Genomic DNA, 22,950 nt, shown 5'->3' with positions numbered 1-22,950 from the left:
TTATAATCCGCCATTTCGAAATCAGATACTAAAAAAAATAGGATCTACATTACATAGTAATGATAAGTTAATGTGAGATGGAATTTGCGCAAAACGAATCATCGCGGTGTATCACTTGAGTATCCATTTTCATAAATCTTTTCGTCGTAAGTACTGAATCAAAATAATTTTCCCAAAAATAGTTCAAGTTGACATGTAAATGTAAATTAATATGGTAACATTATTCCATGAGCGCTTTTTGTCTGCGACCGGCCGCCATACTCAAACAAAAGCACTGCAATGAAAAGATAAATTCCAATTATTACTCTTTACAATAGGCGAAGTTATTAATACGTACATAAATGAGTTCCAAATCAGATGTAAATAGAAGAGTGCTCGCCATTCAGGCGAAAAAGAAGCGTCATAAGCTAGGAAAGAAGAAAGTCAAGAGCGATCAGCACGGTGGCGGAGCTCCAGGAAACGGGGTGCGCGACAACCGTAACCAGACTCGCCTAGAACCAAGTCATAGCTCTTCCAACGAGACTATAGAAGATGAAGATGACCCATCGGCTAGTGAAGATGAAGAACAGGAGGATAGTGCGGATTACTGCAAAGGAGGCTACCACCCTGTCAAAATAGGCGATCTTTTCCTGTCACGGTACCGCGTCACACGCAAATTAGGATGGGGGCACTTCTCCACTGTATGGCTTTGCTGGGATCTCATCGACAAGCGCTTCGTCGCGCTCAAGGTCGTCAAGTCCGCGCCCCATTTCACCGAGACGGCATTGGATGAAATTAAAATACTCAAAGCCGTGCGCGAAAGTGATCCTACCGATGTGAAACGAAATAAAACTGTTCAAATGCTAAATGAATTCAAAATAACCGGAGTTAACGGCACTCATGTTTGCATGGTGTTCGAGGTGTTGGGGCATCACTTGCTGAAACTAATCCTTAAGTCCAATTATAGAGGGATCCCTCGTCCCAATGTGAAAACTATCATAAAACAAGTGCTGGAAGGCCTGGACTATCTTCATACCAAATGTAAAATCATTCACACCGACATCAAGCCCGAGAATGTGCTGGTCTGCGTTAGCGAGACATACATCAGGAAACTAGCCACGGAAGCCATGCAGCTCCACATCATGGGTCTCCGCCTTCCCATCTCCCTAATTAGCACCGCACCCAAGGAGTACCAGGAGCAAGCTATCAATTCAAAAATGAGTAAAAATAAGAAGAAAAAGCTAAAGAAGAAAGCTAAGAGACACTCCCAACTCCTCAAGAAGCAGATGGAACAGATCGAAGAGATGGAAGAGCAGCGCACCGTCAAGTCGGAGAACAGTGAGTCAGCCCCTATGTCTCAGGATAACGACACTTCCCCGCACTCTCTCATCATCACCGAAGCTGTGGGAGAAGAGAAGGAGAGTCAAGTCAACGGACGCAGTGAGTCCCCGGAGTCCCCCACGGAAGAGGGCGAAGAGGGACCGGACAGGGAGGAGGACGGAGCTAACGACAATGAGCAGCTCCCCGAGGACTCTGCCCCCATGACTGAAGGGGACCTGGGCCTGCCTTCCCTCACTACCTTCTCCGAAGCTCTGGACAAGTCCATGGAGAAGGAGCCCGACCCCGCCTTCGACACGTGCGACGTTGAAGTGAAAATAGCCGATCTAGGAAATGCATGCTGGGTGTTCAAGCACTTCACGGAGGATATCCAAACCCGGCAGTACCGATCTCTGGAAGTATTACTGGGGGCCGGATACGGGACATCGGCCGACATCTGGAGCACGGCATGCATGGCCTTCGAGCTGGCCACCGGAGATTACCTGTTCGAGCCGCACTCAGGGGACGGCTACAGCCGCGACGAGGACCACTTAGCTCATATTATAGAACTCCTGGGAGACATTCCCAAGAGAATAGCCGCCTCCGGGAAGCACTCCAAGATCTTCTTCAACAAGAAGGGAGAGCTGCGGAACATCACAGGACTGAAGCCATGGGGACTAGAGGCTGTGCTGACAGAGAAGTACGAGTGGAGTATGGAGGAAGCCATGGCGTTTGCGGACTTCCTGAAGCCGATGTTGGACTTTGATCCCAATCGCCGAGCCTCTGCCTCCGAGTGCCTGCTGCACCCCTGGCTGTCGTGTTAATTGAGCTCTCTAAGTAGGAAAGTGAAATCAATTGTTTTTGTATCCTTATTTGTAGCTTTGGAATCTCGGAAAAGGCCTTACTTTGTTTGCATCACATTCTGTTTATCACGCCTCGCTTTCACATTTGTAGGAATCTAATTCTATGTGCATTGCGGACATAAGGAGAGGGGTGCGTGTGATATTTTCCCTTTGTTTATTTCTGTGATGTAAGTTTTACGTAAACACAACATGTTTTGTTAAGTGAGAGAAATGTTAATAACAAAAGTCTGTTATGTTTGTGTAATAGTGTTATGTTGATGAGATATCACGGCCACTCCCCTCGAGTCCCAGTCTCTGGCGGGACCCCAGTGAGAGAGAACCTGAGAGGGCCCCCCTGTTTCTCCAAGTACTTAGCGATTGTATATACTTTTATTGATAGGACATTTTACTAATATCGACAGTTTTTAAATCTCACGCAGTTTGAATTTATTATTATACAAATTGAGGGGACTAGATGGTTGTACAGCTAGCGTTAGAGAAATTTGTGATGTGTATTGAAATTATAGACAATATAGATTGTTGTCCAATTTATAAACAAGTTAATTTTGTAGTGCATAATCTTACACCATTATAAGGTTCCACTCCCCAATGACACGGCTAGTCCCAGCGCATGCGTTGTAGCATCCCAGTCAAGTGAATCCAAGACTTCCACACCAACCTGCCTCGAGACAGACCAAATCATTTCATACGTAACAGGTAACTGGCGTTTAGTCCCACATGATGATGATTCAGTATTTTAATGGTAAACCTCTCCTGGAGACTGCCTTTTGTACATGAAGTGATATTTCATACTGAGCGCTGCCACAACTGACAAGAGGTGGTGGTGGGGCAGCCTCGGTGGTTTATATTCAATATATTTAGGATCCACTAACAGCAACTTGACAGTTTGTATTAAAAATATACCCAATTGCGAGTTTACATGAATAAATCTTATAAAACATGCCTCTCTTTTCTTTTATCAATTCCTCGCATTATCTTGTGTTATCTCCTGAAACAATGCTGTGTATGTTTGCATGTGTATATGGTCTGACAGATTTGTTGTACCTACACCTAGTAGTGGGTATTAATAACTCCACACTGGCACTTGTCTCGTGAGCTGGCCCGCAGATCGAAAGATTATTAACTTGGAGCTTATTCATTTGGCAGCTGTTTTTAACTAAAGAAAGGTATTAATCAATTAACATTTTACTTTTATTAGATAATTCACACTCTGATTCATTGATTATCTTCAATCATGTTGTTTATCCTACCTCAATAACAAGTTATTTAATTTGAATTGTTTTGAAAAAAAAACCATTTTGTGCTAAATTGATTTTATCTAAAGTTTTAATTAGACCAGGAAAACCACGCCTTTGGTCTTTTTTGGTTAGAACCAAATTGGGACAAATTCCAGTGTATTGATTTTCATAACATTAGCCACTTTTGTAGATATAACTACACTGTCAATTGTTATCACCCAACAATCACCAATGTGTTGGCATTCACAATGGCTCCAATGTGGGATATTGACTATAACAATGGTAGGCGACCAAATATAGATTGCCTCATTAATATTTAATTGACACTGCATCTCTTATAAGGAGTTCCAGGTTTGCCCTTGTAAGATCTATAATACTGTTAGATTGCATAGTTTCAGCTGTCATCAATATTCACAATTGACAGAAAAACATCAAGCAGGAATTCCTTGCATGTTAGCTCAAGGTCAGTGAAATGCTGAAAATAATTTCATTATTGTGTTCACAGGAAAGTATTTAAAGGACAGATTTGATATTGATTTTACTTTGTCGCTACCTACATTAAGCTCTAGCTCAGTGGTTCTCAAACTTTCTTGTATTTCTGCCCTCCTGGTTCTAGAAACTCATCTCCCTGGCCTACTCCAATTTATTCAATGTTAAGGATTCGTAATGGTTTTACCAGTACAGTACTGGTTTTTGGTTATTTGTCCGGTTAGACGCTATCCCAAAACCAGTAAGTACATAAAAAATAAAGATCCATTAATATTGTCGATCATCTTAAATCTATTATTTAAAAAAAAAAAAAAAAATTTACAACAAAATTCACCATGCATGTATTCAGAAAGCTACTAGGTTGCTCAGCACATCCAGATAACATAAAACCAGGGAAAAGATTTAGGCAGCCACCCACTTTGGGAATCAGGACTCTTGTTAATAATCCATACAAGCATCTTGACTAATAACTTTAAATCAATAAATTGATCTGACCGCATTACCTTCAAAGACAAATAAACTCATTGATTAATTTTATGTAGACTAGACCAATTGGTAATATCTTTAAAACTGTCATGCATACAGTCTCCGTTATGGGCATAGCAACAAGGAATTGTTATAACATAATTCTTACAGAATTTGATAACAGCGGATGATCAGACTCAGTAGTTACTTTACTGGAAAGGATGTATTATTATTATTTGTTTAGGAATATATTATCACACCTGTGAGATTCATTATAATCAAATTGATATAAAATACAAATTAGCGGCTGATTTCGACAGTTCGACAGCTATTGCTGAGGGTATTACTATCTTATCTCATTAATATCCAATAAAGTTCCTAGCGATGTCACTCAAATAAATGATTGGTTCTAAAAACTCTTATCACACAATATGCCAAACTACAATTTATTGATGAAGGATTTAATCCTTCCGTTGATAACAGGCAGGGCCGACCCTATGAGGGTGCAATTGGAGCAGCCCGCTCTGGGTGCCAAATTATTAAAACGCCAAGAGGCTGACAATACGTAACACCTAACAGTACCAACACATCGCCTCCAGCGCCCTTGAGGTGATTTTGCAAGGCGCCGTTTGGCTCAGGGCCGGCCCTGATAACAGGGGTACCCAAAATCTTTAATATTACTATCCTCCATGAACAGGGTGCAGCAAAACAGACAGTGCAGTTTTGAAGGGCCGGTACAACCGTGTGGTAGGGGTTGGAACATGGGAGGGGTCTCATTGTATCGGGAGTGTCGTTCCGTTTTCAGTCGTTACCATGGTTTGATCCGGACAACACCGGGGCTTCACCGTCCGCTCGTTTCTCGAAAATTCCGTTCTTTCGTTGCCACTTAGCTTCCGGCTGTAATTATCGACTTCTTTCTGTGGAGCTACCTGAATGAAAATGTTTTTAAACATCAGCCTCACACCTTGGAAGAACTCAAGGATCGAATTCGGGAGGAAATTGCCGCTATGCCCGTCGAGATGTGCCAATTTTTTTTTTAATAGCCCTTCTAAACTGCACTATCTGTTTTTGCATTGTCTGTTTTGCCATCCCCTGTATAATTTTAAATAATGGCCTTATAGTACTAGTATTTTTTGTATTCCCGTAAACACATAATCTACCATTAAGGAAAGTAAATTAAAGTGCTAGATTAAAACTATTTAAATAGTTCGTAAATTTGTAGGTAACATTCCTTGCCGAAAATAATACTACTTGCTCACTGGAACCATACATGCAGAATATGTAGACAAATGATGCGCCATCTCATTCGCATATTAATTTGTTTATGGGTAGTCTACACGTACAATAACTTTTACTCACTCACTCTCTTTTACTATTACCAAACTGCGTGAGGGAATAAAGACATTACACACAACGGACTGACAAGAAGTTGATTAATGGGACTGACTGTCAGCAGGAACTAAAGTACTAACTTAATGAGTAGTTTTTTAAAATAAAATTAAATGTGTTTACTCCCAGTGGCGAAACTATACCATTGGGGGCTCGTGGCAAATTCATTGGATGGGGCCCCCCCAGTAAAAATCACAGTTGCGTTGTAATTAATTTTTTATAAATAACTTAAGAAGTTACCCAACAGTATTACTTATATTGAGTGCATTTTTATTTTCAAAATCATAGGTATTACATATGTAGGTATAATGAAGAAAAAAAAATAGTCTATACAAGGTATTTATTAATAAAATTATTTTCTACGAGCTTTCTGTTCTGCAAAAGTATCAATAACGTCATCAAAGTTTAATGATCGGGCCATTGAATTTTCAATAGACAGAATAGCCAAGTTACGTAGCCTGTCTTGTCCCATTGACTTTCTCAAATATGTTTTTATAATTTTGTATATAAAATATCTGTAGTCACAGGAATTGTAACAAATAACATTAATGCAGTACATACTTCAGGAAAGCTGCACGACATAAAATGATTCTTTATTATTAATAAATCAGCATGTTCTGGTGCACCGAAAACTGAGAATTTCCTTGGCAAATGATTCAGATATGTCTTTTTATATATATCAACAAATTCTAGAGTTGTTTTTAAGAGATCAGTGTCGTCATGTTAAATTTTGCAAAGTGGCAGGTTGCAAAACACTGAAATTGGAAACAATTTCATTCATTGAAAGGAAACGCGATTTCAGTTGATTTAATGATGTCCAATACTTGATGCTTATCAAAATGCAGGAATATCCCGAGCGTCTCTAGCTCGCCCCCGCGCCGCCAAACTGCCGCGACAAAAAATTCAGCAACCAATAGATGCTTTCTAAAATTGAACGACATCCTTTTCTTATAAATGCGTTTAAATCTTAATAATTTATTTGAATTTGTACCTGTATGGCCTTTAGTTGTGTCCCGCGGGGCCCGTGGCATTTTTCCAGCCCTGCCACCCTATAGTTTCGCCACTGTGTGTTACGATAATTATTTTATGAACACACATTAAATGCATAAGCCGTAAGAATAATTTGCAATAAAATGTATAAATTAATGGGAAAATGGCATTAATATGACAAAATGCGTGAGGACACCCCTTATGGTACCCAAAGTTTCGTTTTGCATCTTGTCATGCCGAAGGTTAACAACAGCATGCATGTAGTGAGGGAATACTTCTGTAAAAGGTTGTGATTCACTGAAGAAAACATGTCTCGATCCTTGATGTATAATTTTAAATAGAGACCTTATAAGTTTGGAATTTTTTGTATTCCTGATTCCTATAAAACTTAATGTACCATTAAAAAAAGTACTAGATTGAAACAGTTTTTATTTTTAATATGTAGGTAGCCACAAATAATATTTCCTGTGCACTGGAACCACACTGCAGGTGTTTCTGTCATTATATGCTCATAGTGATTGCCTCTTAGGAAATGAGCGCCATCTCACTCGCTCGTGCACTCACCAAAACTGCGTGAGGGGGTAAGATAAAATGGCCCGCCATCGATTTTTACACAAATCTACTGTTTTTTTCCGAGATTGATGAAATTTTGCACACTTGACCTTCAAAACATGAGGAAGATCTCTACACGAAATCTAGAAAAATTACCCCCATCTTCTTTTCCCAACCTTTAAAAGAGAATTTTAATACTTGGTGGAATTTTGGACACTTGACGTTTAAAAGAGGAGGAAAATTACTGTCTACATATGATTTCGAAATATTCTATGTATAGCGCGGGCAACGCCGGGGACTAACATAGTTTATAAATAAATAGAAAAAATGCCAATAAAATGATGAAATGTGTGGGGTAACAGAGTCACCCCTCGTGGCAAAGAAAGTTTTGTTTTGCATCTTCGCATGCCGAAGGTTAAGAAGTTAAGCCTTCCAGATTTTGCTGAATATTTTACAACAAAAAAGATTTCTTTTAGAAAATGAGTGATGCCCCAAAAATCGCCATTGTGGGAGCAGGAATAGTTGGCTTGTCCACTGCCCTGTTCCTGGAACAAGAGATACGAGGAGCCAAGGTCACCATTCTGGCAGAGAAGTTTGATTCCGACACCACCAGCTACGTTGCCGCTGGATTCTTCAGGCCAGGGACAAGCTTCACTGGACCAAACCAACAAATTACCAAGCAAGTCATATTCTATGAGTTTTTAATCTTTCATTTAGCAAGAGCTAGAAGAATTTATATTCACTTTGAATTCAAACAATTTAGTAAAGTTTTGGTGTCGTTAATTTATTTCTAAACCAAAATCATGTCTTATCTGATTTATTGTAGTTTTATCAAATATTCTATGACCTGGTGATAATCCCATTCATAATGTTTACGACATAATGTGCTTTTAATTTATTCCTATGCTCAACAACTTCAAGTCGAATGATCTGCAAGCTCTTATGATTCCTCTCTCCTACAACGTGGGTCTCTTAAATTTATTATATTATATTATGCAGAGATGTGCTTTATTTCAAATAAATCCATTTCAAATGGAAATGCAAAATGCAAAATGGGTATTTTGCATTTTAAATGCTTTTCTAAAAACCATTTTGCATTTTGCATTTTAAATGCTTTTTTCAATGCATTTTCCATTTTAAATGCTTTTTTGCAACATTCTTCTTACTATCTCAACTCATCTTTTTTTCATAAGCCCCAAATATCTGTCGGTCCTCAACCTCGCTATGAGATATAATTTACATTTGTCAAGTTGCCCCCTGGTAGGAGCCCTGGCAATTGAGTGATACCATTACAAAAAATACTGATTCAAATACTGAACATGGGGCCATGACGCTGTAATATTAAATGCTAGATAGCAGTGTCTATGTTTTTACGTTGGCAACATTAGTCCCGCGCAAATTTTTTGTGTTTTCATAATCTGTAGTCGTGGTATTTAAGGATTTACCATCATGTAATATGTTTGTTCTACATTGATGTCCATTATTAAATGACAAAATTGTGTAAAAATTCTATAATTATTTTAATTGTTTGACCTGAGAAACCATTTTGCATTTTCAATGCATTTTGAAAATAGGTATTTTGCATTTTGCATTTTGCATTTTCAAATGGAAAAGTTCTGACCCATTTCCATTTTGCATTTCAAATGGTTTTGGGTACCCATTTTTCACATCTCTGATATTATGTATGTGTACCAACTTGGTACACTACTTAAAAAAATAACAATAAAGCAAATTAAATAAACCTCTGTTTTCAGCAATTGAAATTGCCGGAAAACAGAGGTTTGTCATACGGCACATGCTTTTTTTTTACATTAACTCCACAGAGGAGGTCTTGAGGAAAACAATTTCCCTCAGGGCCTTTGTCATCTTTAGAGATGCTGTGTGGGGGGTCTTTTTGAGGAGAGGATGAAGTAAACATGGGTTTCGAAGAGTCCCAGGTTGTAGGAGGGAGGAAATACAGAGGCTGGCAAATGATTCCACACAATCAGTCCTAGAAACGACCCATTCTGTAAAAATGTACAACCTTGTACAAGTGTTGGGCCGCTTTGGGGTGTTTCCTGGCTATGTACCGATGTCGAAGAGATCAATGATGCTAGTTTTTTTTTATCACATCTCTAAAATTACGTCAATGTGAAAATGAATTAATAATGTTGTGAGTATTTTGCAGAACTTAAAAATATCACTTAAATTTAATTAACTTTTTTTTTTTAACAAAGTAATAATCTATTATTCCCAGTGAGTTTATAAAATTCATTTCGGGAAAGACAACATTAGAAAGGACAAGACAAATAAATAAAATACATTAAAATAAATAAACGCAGATGTTATTATGGAGTTCCAGAGAAAGATTGTGTTAGTCATTAATGAAACTGCTAAGGAAATAGCTTTTAAGAGCTTTTGCCAATATTTTTTTGTTCGTTGCCGGAAGTTTTAAATTACTAGGTAATGCGTTATATTGTTTATGTGCAATGTATTGTAAGGAGTTAATTCCAAATTTGGTCGTGTAAGTAGATGTCGATAAATGTATTTGATTTTGTGATCGTGTTTTGTGCTGGTGTATGTCAGAATTAAAGACTGGTTTAGTGTTGGTGTGTAAGGAGTGTTGAATTATTTGTAGAATGGCAGTTGTGATGTTATACTTTGGCAGGACTGTAAAAGGAAGTATTTGTGTCTGTGAGTATATATATCTTTGACATGTGTATCCCATGGCAGATTATATATATTACGTACGGCTCTATTTTGAATTACTTGCATTTCGGAACTTTTTTTTTTGGTAATGGTTCCCCAGATACTAACTAGATAACTCAGGTGGGAGTGGATCATTGCATAATATGTTGCACGCAGTAAAGATGTGGGGAGCACACCTTGGAGTCGATAAAGTACACCGGTTATCGGGGAAATATTGGAATTTACATTCTCAACATGGGAGTTCCACGAGAGGTTAGAGTCTATGAGTAACCCCAAATATTTCGTTACTTGAACATGTTGTAGCTTTTCATTTCCAAGAATGATATTCATACCCATGTTGTCTTTTTTTCCGAAAGTAAGGTAATGGGTTTTTTTAACATTGAGGCTTAATTTGTTTAATCGAAGCCATTTAGCCAGCTTTGCGAGATCTTTATTCATTAGAGCTTCAAGTTCCTTCAGATTTTTACAATGGTAGTAAATCACAGTATCATCAGCGTAAAGTTGAAGTTTTCCCGAGATGCCACATTTAGTTATACCATTGATGTATAGTAAGAAAAGTAGAGGTCCAAGAATCGAGCCCTGTGGCACTCAACATGTGATTTTTCCAAAGCCGCTTAGGTTCCCTCCGTTATCGACAAGGCAAAATCTATCAGCTAGGTAACTTCGGAGCAAATTTAAAGATTTCCCGACTATTCCCAAATGTTCCATTTTTTGTAGAAGTATTTCATGATCTACCGTGAAAAAGGCTTTTTTCAGATCTATAATATGGCTGCCACATATTCGCCCTGGTCTATGTACTGCTGAATGTTAGAAATGAAATCGAAGGTGGCACATTGGGTATTGGAGTTTTTCCGAAAGCCATATTGCTGTGGTGTTAGGATATCGTTGCTAGAGATGTATTTTATCAGTCTATCTTTGATAATTGACTCGAACACCTTTGAAAATACCGATAAAATCGATATTGGACGATAGTTAGAAATTCACTTCTTGCAGTCTTCTTTAAAAATTGGTATAATTTTTGCTGGCTTTAACTGGTTTGGAAATATTCCCGAGCCTATGGAAAAGTTGATAAGTTGGGTTAGGTGCCCCGCTAGTTCTTTTTTACAGGTTTTAAGAATGCACGGTGTTACTCCATCGATTCCTGCCGCTGCATTCGACCTAAGTTTCGAGATGACCTTTATTACCTTTATTACTTAAATTGAAGAAAAATAATTAAAATAGTTCTAGGAATTAAACACAATAACAATAAAAAAATATGGTACACCATTCGTTTTGTTCCAATCAAAGGCCTCTCAACTAAGTGAGAGAACCATTGAAATCCTGATGATAATTAAATAATTCATTCCTTCTTTAGGCAATGGATTAACAACTCCTGGGACCATTGGAGTGAAATGTTGAAGTCTTCCGAAGCGCCAACAGCAGGAGTGACGAGGCTATCGGCTTACATGTTCTCCAAAGTCAATCCCAGTGTCGTCAGGGTAACTTACACATAATTATTTTCTACTCATTGAACTACGCAATCTTCTTGGCTTAGATTTGTAGCAATATTACACAACGACTGACAAGGTGACCGAAGAACAGTACCAAAAAAACTGTTATGTTTTTGTAAAGCATTTTTGCAAAGAGAACAATTTGAAAGTTATGAGTAATGATTGAGTAGTGATCGCAAAAACCAGCTGCAAGGTGACCACAAATAATTTTGTGCAATTTGTGAAAAAAAGTGTAATCTGTCACCAACAGAAAATTGTGGTTTACCACATCATTTTAGATACATCTATTATTTAGTATAACAACTAGCGCCACCGCCATCTTTATCTAGCAGAGATCCATTAAAAATTACAGGATTTATTTAAATTATAGGTAGGTAATTAAGAAATTTATGCAGATGAGATGAGATAGTGTTTCTTTGGACAAATTGTATAGTTCCTTATTTGAAAATAAATAAAAATATATGATTTATAAAATAATTAAGTAGATAGGTATTTAAGTACCTACTTACAAATCTTGTGATTTCAGAAATAAAAATAGTTTAATTTAATTTTGGTATTTTTAGGTACATAATATTTTTTTACAGATGAAATCTGGTAATAAAATATTGTTATAGGTAGGAACTTTATTGGTATATAACAATCAGTTCTAATTTTGAAATTGACACTTAAATTCAAAGGAAATCCCGGTTCAAATTCGAAAATTCAGAAAAGGCAGACATAACCGACATTAGTATTTTTGATATTGTGTTGAAGTGATCATACAATTGAGGTAATATTTGTTTGTATTTATTACACTTAAAAACAGTAGTTTTTATATTTTTTTTGGTAAAGGTTACGAATTCCGCTTCACGGTAAATATGGAATATTTACTTTGAAGTAATACTTGAATTTAGTTATATTATTACTAAAAGTTACTATAAATGTTGGGGAACATTTAATAACGCCTGCTCGCGTCCCCTTTAGAGTTATATCCCAGTTTTCAAGTAGTTTGTGGGCTATGCTAGGTTTGTATAGACTCGTTTGTGATTTAATTCTAATACGATATTATGAATATAATCCAACTCTTGATATGAACATAGTCGCCGTCGGCTGCGACTATAACGGCGCCGCATACTAATTGACATATCGCGTAAGTGACTTAATAAACGAAATTAAAATTAAAAGTGCGTATTTTTCCGTCTCCCCCGACATAATCATGTTTTGAATTAATAAAGCTAAATCCATTTATTTGAAAGTAAAATATTGCGTATTAAGAGTGAAATAATAATTTTTTTTCAGAATCACTTGATTGAGGACATTGTGCCAATTTACCGAAAGGCCACAGAAGATGAACTTAAATTGTGCGGAGATGGGTGGAAATACGGATCATTCTTCTCATCACTTCTTATTGAATCCAAGTTATTCCTGCCGTGGGCTACCAAGAAGTAAAAATTACATCTTTCTTTTCAAACAAATTATTGTGGGAGTGAACAATTACATATTTCTATATATATATTTATGTTTCTTAAATGTTTCAATTCAATATTCTTTAAGTTAACAATATTATGTCATTGGAAGAAGACATGATTCATAACATTTTTGTTTTACTTGTAGAATAATGGCTAATGGAAGTGTTATTAAAATGCAATCGGTTCAAAGCTTTTCCGAGATATCTGACGACTATGACATTATTATGAATTGTACCGGATTGGGATCCCGTCAATTGTGTGATGATATGCATCTCGTTCCCATCAGGGGGCAAGTTATAAAGGTAAAACAATTCAAATATAATAATATCTGTTCTTATCATGTTCATGTAACTTTCCATAACAGCCCTGCTGTTGCAGCCTTTAAAGGTGTCGAGTGGTTTATTTATGAAGGTGTCTAAAATTATAAAAACAAGACCACATAATGTAGTTGACTGACCGTAGCTAAGCCCTGTTTTAAATCTACCGTTTTGCTTTTCATTTGTCTGTTTGTTTGTACAATCCGTTTCAAGATGGTGGCCGTTTTAATGGTTCAGTAAAGATTATTTTTCCAAATGTGAAATCATTGTGTTTATTTGGACTTATTCGCAATTTTTCAACAGTATAGTACTACCTACCTACCTGAAGAATGTTTGCAAAAAGAATTATAATTGAGGTAGTGATGTTTGTTTTGATAAATTGTATAATTCCTTATTTGAAGATAAAAATAATATATGGTTTATAATTAAGTAAGTAGATATTTACGTAACTACTTACATATCTTGTAATTTCAGAGATAAAAAAACTGTTTTGGTTTAGAAACATACTTTTTTGGATGCCAGGTTCAATGACTAAATAAAATATCCTTTTTCTATTCAATAGCCAAGTCTACTAACTATTCACAGAACTGATAGTAATATAATCAACAGATTACTGATTATCAAAATAAATTATTCACATCCTGCAAACTATTTTTGATAGTTGGTTTGAGTCACATAAGTATTGCAAATTTCTGATAAAAACGTGTGGTGGGCACTTCCTATTATACTAACGGAAATGGTCAGATGCAATGACTACAGCATATTAAGTGAAACATCCTTGATTGATAGTTAAAACTCTAATTGCTTACTATACACTAAATGAGCACCAAAGAATTCACCGTTCACAAAATTTCCACCTCAATAATATTTGGACAGCAAAATGACCACCATAATGCAATTATGTAAAATATTAAATTTAGAGATTATCAAAATTAATTTTGTAACCAAATCCAATAATTTCATTTTGGTGAAAGGGTATGTCATCAAAATGACAATTCAACACACCTCCAAAAAGTGATATAAAGTCAATAGGTAACTACCAAACCTAGTTTTTGTTTCATCACTTTTTATGACTCTATATCACTTTTTAAAGGTGTGTTGAATTTTCTTTTTGATGAAATATCATGAACCCATCAATTTAGTTAACAGTAAGGTATCTACTATTATTAATTTTAACAATAGTATGCGGGGAAATGGCGTGATGGTTAGTTATAATATGTTGCCAATTCAAGAGAATTCAATCCTTTCGTCGAGAGGCCAACAAAATTTATTATTTGTTCAAGGAAAAAATTGCAATAAGTACTTGAAAATGCTTAAGCAATTCGAAATAATAATAATTTCACGTTTATTGTAAAAAAAATCAAGCCGTAAAAACAATTTTTTTACACAAATGAAAGAATATCTTTGTTTTAAACCACTTTATTAAATTTATATACGTTGACCGGTTTCGGTTGAACTCAACCTTCATCAGGACAGTACAAATATAAATTTTTATTTTTTGTACTGTCATTCGTTTATATTTGTACTGTCCTGATGAAGGTTGAGTTCAACCGAAACCAGTCGACATATATAACTTTAATAAAGTGGTTTAAAACAAAGATATTCTTTCATTTGTGTAATAATGTCAAGCCACAAAGTGTTTGCTTCCTTCGATAACAATTTTTTTTTTAATTATAATATATCTATTTTCAATTTTCGACCTACTTGCGCCATCTCTTGGGCCGGCTAATAGCCAATTTTAAAGTAGTTTTTTTTTTGTTTGTCTGAGGATTTAACCTTCCTCCTCAGGGACTGGCTCTTAAACTGCTGTGAACTTTTAAAATGACTTTTAAAATATTAACGAAAACAAAATCTAAATTCAAATAGATGTATTTAGAAAATGGATTAAATAATAAAATTCACCAAAAAAATATTTACCTTACTTCAGGCACACAGCGACGCTCACAACACACTTCTACCGGTTTATTTCTCAGTGATTTCGCATTGACTAGGAACTCACTGAATTATAGTTGAACTAGTTCACTTCAGCTGAATGAATCATCTTTTACCTCAACCAGGTGAAAGCCCCCTGGGTGAAGACGGCATTCTATGGGGACTATGATGCATACGTCCTGCCGGGCTTTAGCAGCGTGACTCTGGGCGGCACTCGCCAGTACGACAGCTACAATACCAGTGTCTGCAAACATGACGCAGCTGCCATCATGGACAGGTGTTCAGAACTACTGCCTGGTAAGAATACAGCGCCACAATTATCTGTTCATTTCAACTATTTGCATGCTCTTCAAATTTCTGTTCATTTTCGAAGGTTCGTAACAAGTAGTCTACAAAATGATAAAATTACTTTTATTTATTTTTGTATTTAACTAACTAGTATAGGTAATACGAAGGTAAAATGAATGTATGAGGTCGACACTGCAATTGCAGTGCTTCGTGCCGTGCATGGGTATGATTCTTCAACACTACAAATGTAGGGGTTAAAAAAGTAGGTACGAATACCCTTACAATATTTGAATTCCTCATCCTTCCATCAGTATAAGCAGAAAATACTGCTTGTGCATTGATGGAGATCTCCGCTAGCCGAGGATTGAACCTGAGATGACTGATGACGCTTTTTGACCACTCGGCTACTAAAAGGTCGCCACTAACTGATTTTGTAGATATTAAAAAAAGATTTGTGGATTTGTAAAACCCACTCTGGAAATTTTGAAAACCTACGAAAAACTGTTTTGAATATAAAAGAATTTTCATTTTATGCCATAATATATCTAAATAATAATAATAATATATTGTTAATAAAAAAATAAGAAAATACACAGATTTAGGAAATGAAATAAAAAGAATTTGGCATTCTCAGACTATAAAAATATTACCATTCGTTATTTCGGCTACTGGCATTATACCTAGCTCTCTCATTAAAAATTTAGGCGTATTAGATCTATCAAAAAATTTATATTTAAAGAAGCAAATGTCGGTCATTTTGAATACATGTAGAATAACGAAAGATTTTTTAAATATTTATGCTGAGGGATCAGTAGGATTTATAGGCCCTGTTAGAAGTTCTACCGAGCCGAACCCTCTGATATGAAAATATCTGGAGTCGGTGAATTATTTTCCCATTTGATCTCTGGTGAGTTGACGTGTCGTTCTTGTATTGTTTTGTATTTATTTTGCTTACATAATGCACTTACATAATGTTGATTGACTAGATGATCATTTGTGGAAAAGTGTGTGGAAGGGTTTAGTTTTTCCTTTGGGGAAGATTTAACCTGGACAACAAAATCGGAAGTTTATAAAAAAAAAAAAAAAATGAAAATTTAAAATACCCTCTGATATGAAAATATCTGGAGTCGGTGAATTATTTTCCCATTTGATCTCTGGTGAGTTGACGTGTTGTTTTTGTATTGTTTTGTATTTATTATGCATATATAATGCACTTGCATAATGTGGATTGACTAGATGATCATTTGTGGAAAAGTGTGTGGAAGGGTTTAGTTTTTCCTGTGGGGAAGATTTAACCCGGACATAAAATCGGAAAAAAATAAATCAATGAATTACTTTTAAATTAAAATTAATTAGTTAGTTAAAATTAATTAGTTAATTGAAATTACTAATTAGTTAATTAAAATTGATTATTTAATTTTAATTATTTTAGTTTTGTGGGAGTTGGATCTAGTTTGATGGATACGCAGTCTAGTAGAGGATTCTGTATTTTTGAATAGTTTCAAAAAATTATCTTGGCATAAAATACTAAGGACGGGTTGTTTCGGAGAATATGAACAATTCATCAAATTTCAACGTTCATTTTCTGGTTCTGTGAAAGTCCTATTCAAGTTCCGTTATTATATCATTATAGGCTAGTTGCTTGACAAAACTGAAATAAAAACAGAACTTGAAAAAATCTTTCACAGAACTTGAAAATGAACGTTGAAATTTGATGAATTATTCAATTTCTCCGAAACAACCCGGGCTTACTATTTAAAATTTCAATCGAAGGCGTTCTTATGGGTACTTTCAGTATGGTCTTTATGAATCCTTTTTGATTTGTATTCAGGTTATCTATGTACTTAGATATGGCAGATCCCCATCCTATCATTCCATATTCAATTCGAGAATGACATAATGGTCATATCCTTTATATTTACATTTCCTAGATTTTGGTTTGTGAGTTTTTCCGCAATGTATATGAAAACCAGTAAAAATTGGTAAAAGGTGTTTTGCAACTCCACCTCCATAATAAAATCAAATGTATTAGAAAAAATTATTTTTAAAAATTTGGCATTTTCCGCTACCTGCTACCCGGGCGATTGTGCTCGAGCCATTGCGGTGACCTTCAAACCTGCCGTGATTTTTTGACGCATATTAAATTGGCAAATAATTATTAATATTTTACACACATATTTTCAGCCCTGAGAAGAGCGGAGGTGGTTCAGCACGCCGTAGGGCTGCGGCCCCACCGCGTGCCGGTGCGGGTGGAGGGGGAGTGGCTGGAGCTGAAGGGGGGCAAGGTGAAGGTAGTGCACTGCTACGGCCACGGGGGCTACGGGGTCACCTGTGCCCCGGGCACGGCTAAACACGCTGTAAGGATAGCCAAGGAAATGCTGATGACCAACTCTAATAGCAAACTGTAAAATGTGTCTACGTCGATATGTTTTGAGTCGATAATCGAAATTATTTTTCAATCATCCAATCCATCGATTTCAAAATGGGTTACTCGAATGATGGAAAGAACTGTACACATATTGGTGACAGTAAAATACTTATTAAATTAAATTAAATCATCATTAAAAAAGACTATTCTAAATGAAATTGTTAACTAATAGTAGGTAAATATTTTTTATGATCTACATATTTAATTTTTGTTATTTAAAAAAGACTAACTTAAATCCAAAAAATTATGCTGATTTTCGTTTAAAAAAATATCAATTGAAATTATTTGATATCATCATTCTTAAATTATTTTGTTTCTAATTCTTTCAAATTTTTTTAAAGAAAATATTGGAGATATTTTGATTATTACCTATTATATAATTTTTTTTACAATCATAAGTTTTTAATTGTTAAAATAATAATTATTATTGTATGTATAACTCGATTATACCTCCCGTATATATTGTCACTGGGTATACTGTTTTTATTTGTTATTTTACTGTTTAATTGTTATTATTTTTTGTTATAAATCTAAAATGTAATATGCAAGTATTAAAAAAATAAAATTCCATATAAATATATATAATGTGTTTTTAAAATCAATGATGTTACAATATATCTAGATTTGTTATTGTCTCACAATATAAATTTTCCGCAATTTCTGCCTTCAGTAAAGATGTCATGTAATGATGCGTAGTATGCTCCTGTAATGGTTTTTCCTTTTTAATCAATTAAGATAACTCCATGACTATCCCAAAAAACAGTCGCCATCACTTTCCCAGCCGAGAAAAAGTTTTTGCTTTTTTTGGAGCAGGTTCCCTCTTTGCAGTCCACTGTTTTGACTGTATTTTTGTTTTGGGCGTATAATGGTGTATCCAAGTGTCATCTACAGTTATTAATCCGCGCCAAAACTCGGATTTATTGCGCCTAAACTGCACCAACAGAGCGTTGGTAATGTTCATTCGAACACGTTTTTGGTCTAACGTGAGCAAACGCGGCACCCAACGCGCGCACAGTTTCTCATGTCTAAATCTTGATTTAATATGTGACAGACACATTCTTTGGACATTTTCATAACCTCTGCTATCTCTCTCACTTTAATTCAGCAGTCGTCTAACACTATTTGGTGAAGTTTAGCAATGTTATCGTCAGTATTTGCAGTTTTTAGACGTCCCGAATGTTTTACAATTTACTTAGAGGTAGCATACGAACTTGCACGACATGTGACAGTTTAGTACTAAAACTGTGAAATCGATAGTACTACAATAGAAGTACTTTTTGCTTGCCACTTTGAGATTTTTACAATGCGTCTATATATATTGTAACGTCATTGATATGAATTTGCCCTTGATAATAAAAAAAATATTTTTAGGTACAATAACATTTAATAGTTTTAAAAAATTACAATAATTAGAGAGGAATGAATGATTTAAACAAAAAATAAAAATGGATATTACAGGACAAAATAAATAAAAAATTAATACAGAGTTAGATCAAAAAAATGTCATCAATAATATCAACAAACACAACACTTCCAGTCAATACCTATTATGAGGTTTTTAGGACCAGAATAAATATAATATAATACAGGATACAGTAAAACAGACAGTGCAGTTTTGAAGGGTCGGTGCATTCCGTGTGGTGGGGGTAGGAACCTGGGAGGGGTCTCATTTTGTCGGGTCAGTCGTTACCATGGTTTGATCAGACAACACCGGGGCTTCGCCATTCTGACGTTTCTTAAAAATGGCTGTTCTTTCGTTGCCACCCTGCAGGTCTTCTGGCTGCAATTTGCGACTTCTTCCTGTGAAGCTACCTGAATGTTTTTAAACATCGGCCTCACACCTTGGAAGAATTCAAGGATCGAATTCGGGAGGAAATCGCCGCTATACCCGTCGAGATGTGCCAAAATGCGGCCGAAAAATTTAGAAATCGCTTTCATCAATGTATCGCTGCTGGTGGCGATTATCTTTCTGATGTCACTTTCAGGACTTGATGCATAAAACGGCGTGATGTACTCAATAAAATAAAATAAACCCCATTTCTTTAATAGCCCTTCAAAACTGCACTGCCTGTTTTGCCGCACCCTGTATCGGGGGTAAAACATTTTTTGATGTCATGTAATTTATAAACCAACGGAGTTTCATTATCTATTTTAACTATTTTCATCTCGCAATGTCATTTACACTAAGCTACATAAAATTAAGAAACATTTATTTAACTGTTAAAAAATAAGACGAGATGCTATATATATTTATGTATGTAGTTTAGTCCAAAAAGAGTATAGAAAGTGCAGTGAAGTTGGATAGTTTCTAGTAGTAGGTACATTATAATTTTTGGTAACCATGAAAAAGAAATCTACATACTTATATACTACACTATTAGTGTACAGTTTACATTCTGTGATCAAAATATAATTTAAAAAAATATATACCTAGTTTCAATTTGATATTCAGAAGTTTTTATGTTGTATGGTCTGGTCCTAATACCTTATATAAAAATTATGCTTTTTTAATAATAATACACTTAACTTAATATAAACAAAAAAGGATATATCAAACCTTTCAATATAATATCACAACTCATGTTTTTATTGCAATTTTCCTAAATGTGTGACACATTTTTGACATTCCATATTTTAAAAGGTACCTACAAGATAATATAATGTTAGATAGGTATTGCAACGAGAAATTAAAACTTAATATAAGTACATTTTTGTAAATATTTCAAGTAGCATTTAATCAGAATTAGAAATTTAGGCTCAACAATAAATAATGGAGAAAAACTAATTTTCAATTAAAATATTTTGATGGCAGATCTTCATTGGACGGGATGAGCAAAAAGCTTACAAATTATATAATAAAAACAGATAAAAAAAACTGTCTTATCATTAGATTAAAAAATAATGTAAAATACATAAACTTTTCACAACTCATATTTTGAATTGTTTATAAAAATATTTACGAAGCCAAAAATCTTGGAAGAAATATATTTGACATTTATATTTGCGAACCAGCGCCTATCCGAAATTAGCAATAGATAATATCAGATAACTTACTTTGTTTAATATCATGAGAGCAAAATAAGTTTTTTGATGTCTTATTACTAGACATTGGATTATATGCACTATAAAAATGGACACATATGCAATATGCACTATCAATGCCAAAATATGCACTAACAATCCCAAATATGCACTATCAACGCCAAAATATATGGTTAAATTATGCAATACAAACACGAAAATGTCTTTTGAACCGTTTCTTTGAGAAATTGTTTTTGTGGTGGACAGAGAACTTTTGGAAGAAAATAACATAAGAACATGTTTCCCAAAAACATACCATTCCTGTCTTTTTTCATCATTTCTAATCTTAAGAGTTCATACATTGAACAATTTTATGGCTAAAGTAGGCTTTAATTACGAAAAAAGAATGAAATATGCACTAACGTCCAAAAAGGCTCAAATATGCACTAATGTCCAAGAAAGACTTAAACATGCACTAATGTCCAAAAAGGCTCAAATATGCACTAATGTCCAAGAAAGACTTAAACATGCACTAATGTCCGAAAAGGCTTAAATATGCACTAACGTCCAAGAAAGACTCAAATATGCACTTATGACGAAAAAGGTTAAAATATGCAAAATGCATATAATCCGATGTCTACTTATTACATACACGCCTACTTACTAGCGCAGAGTATTGATGAATGTGTATACATATTGAACTACAAATAATACATGCATTACTAAAATTCCAATACTGAAAAACTTCATAAGACAGGTCCACAGACCACAGAAAGTACAGGCATGAACTAAGGAAAATTCTTCATCCTATTTCCAACGGTTGATGTTAAGTAGGGTTCGTCAGCATTATTTTGTTTGCGATTTGGATTCGACAGAATAATTGTATCTGATATTTAACTCAATTTGTATTGTTTATACATAGCTCTATTAATATGGCTATTAAATTACGAAACAGTAAAATTGTAAAACTAAATACTCTAGTAAAATATTTGGTTTTGTTTAATTTTATTATGCGGATAAAGTTTACTTCTAATAATTTACACACAAAAAGGAATTCCAGAAATTATATTTTGTTAATATTCACTTTCTAAATTAAGCACGAGTGTTTTTTGTTTTTTTTTATAAATATAATTTTCTTAGTCAAATAATATGTATCCTAGAATTGTTGGTTAGCAGTAAGGCCATTCAGACACTGGTCAGTATGAAATTAACAAATCCAAAAATAAATAATTAATTAATAAAAATAAGAATTCAATGAGTACTCTTTAAAAAAAATTATACCGCAATGGTGACCAGTCCATGCTGCACGATGTCATGTAAAATTTCCAGCATTCTTAATGCATTCGGCTGACTGACCCGTGAGGGAGCGGCCTAAGTTCTGTCAGAACCCGCCGACCAATCACAGGGCATTTAAGTCTCCTATGGTTAAATAATGATTTATTCATACTGTGTACAATGATATTGCATGTAATAATAAAACTTATATATTCAGAATCAGCGTAGAGTTTGTAGAGTGCCTGTGCCCTGTGGCTAGTTCCGTCGTTAGGGGCTCCCTCACAGCTTAAGATGGCCCCGCCTGCAGCAGGCAGTCGGCATGGATTTGATTTTTATACAAATCTACAGTTTTATTCCGAGATTGATGAAATTTTCCACACTTGACCTTCAAAACAAGAGGCAGGTCATTGTCTACATGAAATTTCAAATTCTGCAAAGAGCCCGTGCAACACCGAGGACAGCTAGTTTGAATATGTATTTTTTAAGCCATCCTTTATAGTAATTATATTTTATTAGTATATTTCATTTATAAGTAAATACTTTTTCCCTACAAATGTGCCTCTAAACTATCAATGGTGGTTCAACTTTCGCCCCTTTCCCCTCCTCGTAATTCACACTCATTTTTTCCTCTGGGAAGATTATTTATTCTGTGGACAAATCTATGGAAAGTAAATACTGTTACATTATTCATAGCTCTAATCTCCGCTAAAACTCTTGTGTTATTAAGACAGAACCTAACTAATACAATCTCAATAAAAAGCTTTGTTAATTTAAAAGCTAA

The 22,950-nt window shown here is 35.1% G+C and overlaps 2 protein-coding genes across 5 annotated transcripts; both read left to right on the top strand.

The window, feature by feature from the left end:
* Positions 1-115: 115 nt before the first annotated feature.
* On the top strand, positions 116-18,336 carry LOC149422788 (D-aspartate oxidase-like). 4 transcript variants are annotated; one of them, XM_089633962.1, is made up of 7 exons: positions 116-146; positions 7,759-7,961; positions 11,325-11,448; positions 12,739-12,884; positions 13,054-13,210; positions 15,283-15,454; positions 17,630-18,336. In XM_089633962.1, the coding sequence occupies exons 2-7, from the start codon at positions 7,762-7,764 to the stop codon at positions 17,851-17,853; spliced, it is 1,023 nt and encodes a 340-aa protein (XP_089490088.1). In that variant the 5' UTR covers positions 116-146; positions 7,759-7,761; the 3' UTR covers positions 17,854-18,336. The 4 variants fall into 4 exon arrangements, with proteins under 4 accessions (XP_089490088.1, XP_089490086.1, XP_089490087.1 ...); XM_089633960.1 differs by lacking the exon at positions 116-146 and adding an exon at positions 3,174-3,325; XM_089633961.1 differs by lacking the exon at positions 116-146 and adding an exon at positions 3,225-3,325 and having other exon boundaries at positions 7,748-7,961.
* On the top strand, positions 195-3,091 carry LOC149422789 (SRSF protein kinase 1-like). The gene has a single exon (XM_089633958.1). The coding sequence runs from the start codon at positions 342-344 to the stop codon at positions 2,118-2,120; it is 1,779 nt and encodes a 592-aa protein (XP_089490084.1). The 5' UTR covers positions 195-341; the 3' UTR covers positions 2,121-3,091.
* Positions 18,337-22,950: the final 4,614 nt, after the last annotated feature.

Source organism: Hesperophylax consimilis, chromosome 7 (assembly GCF_061612785.1).
Source record: "Hesperophylax consimilis isolate HC1 chromosome 7, BYU_Hcon_1.0, whole genome shotgun sequence".
Taxonomy (NCBI): Eukaryota; Metazoa; Arthropoda; class Insecta; order Trichoptera; family Limnephilidae; genus Hesperophylax; species Hesperophylax consimilis.
The sequence above is the reverse complement of the archived record's forward strand: the minus strand, read 5'-3'. Positions and strand labels throughout refer to the sequence as shown.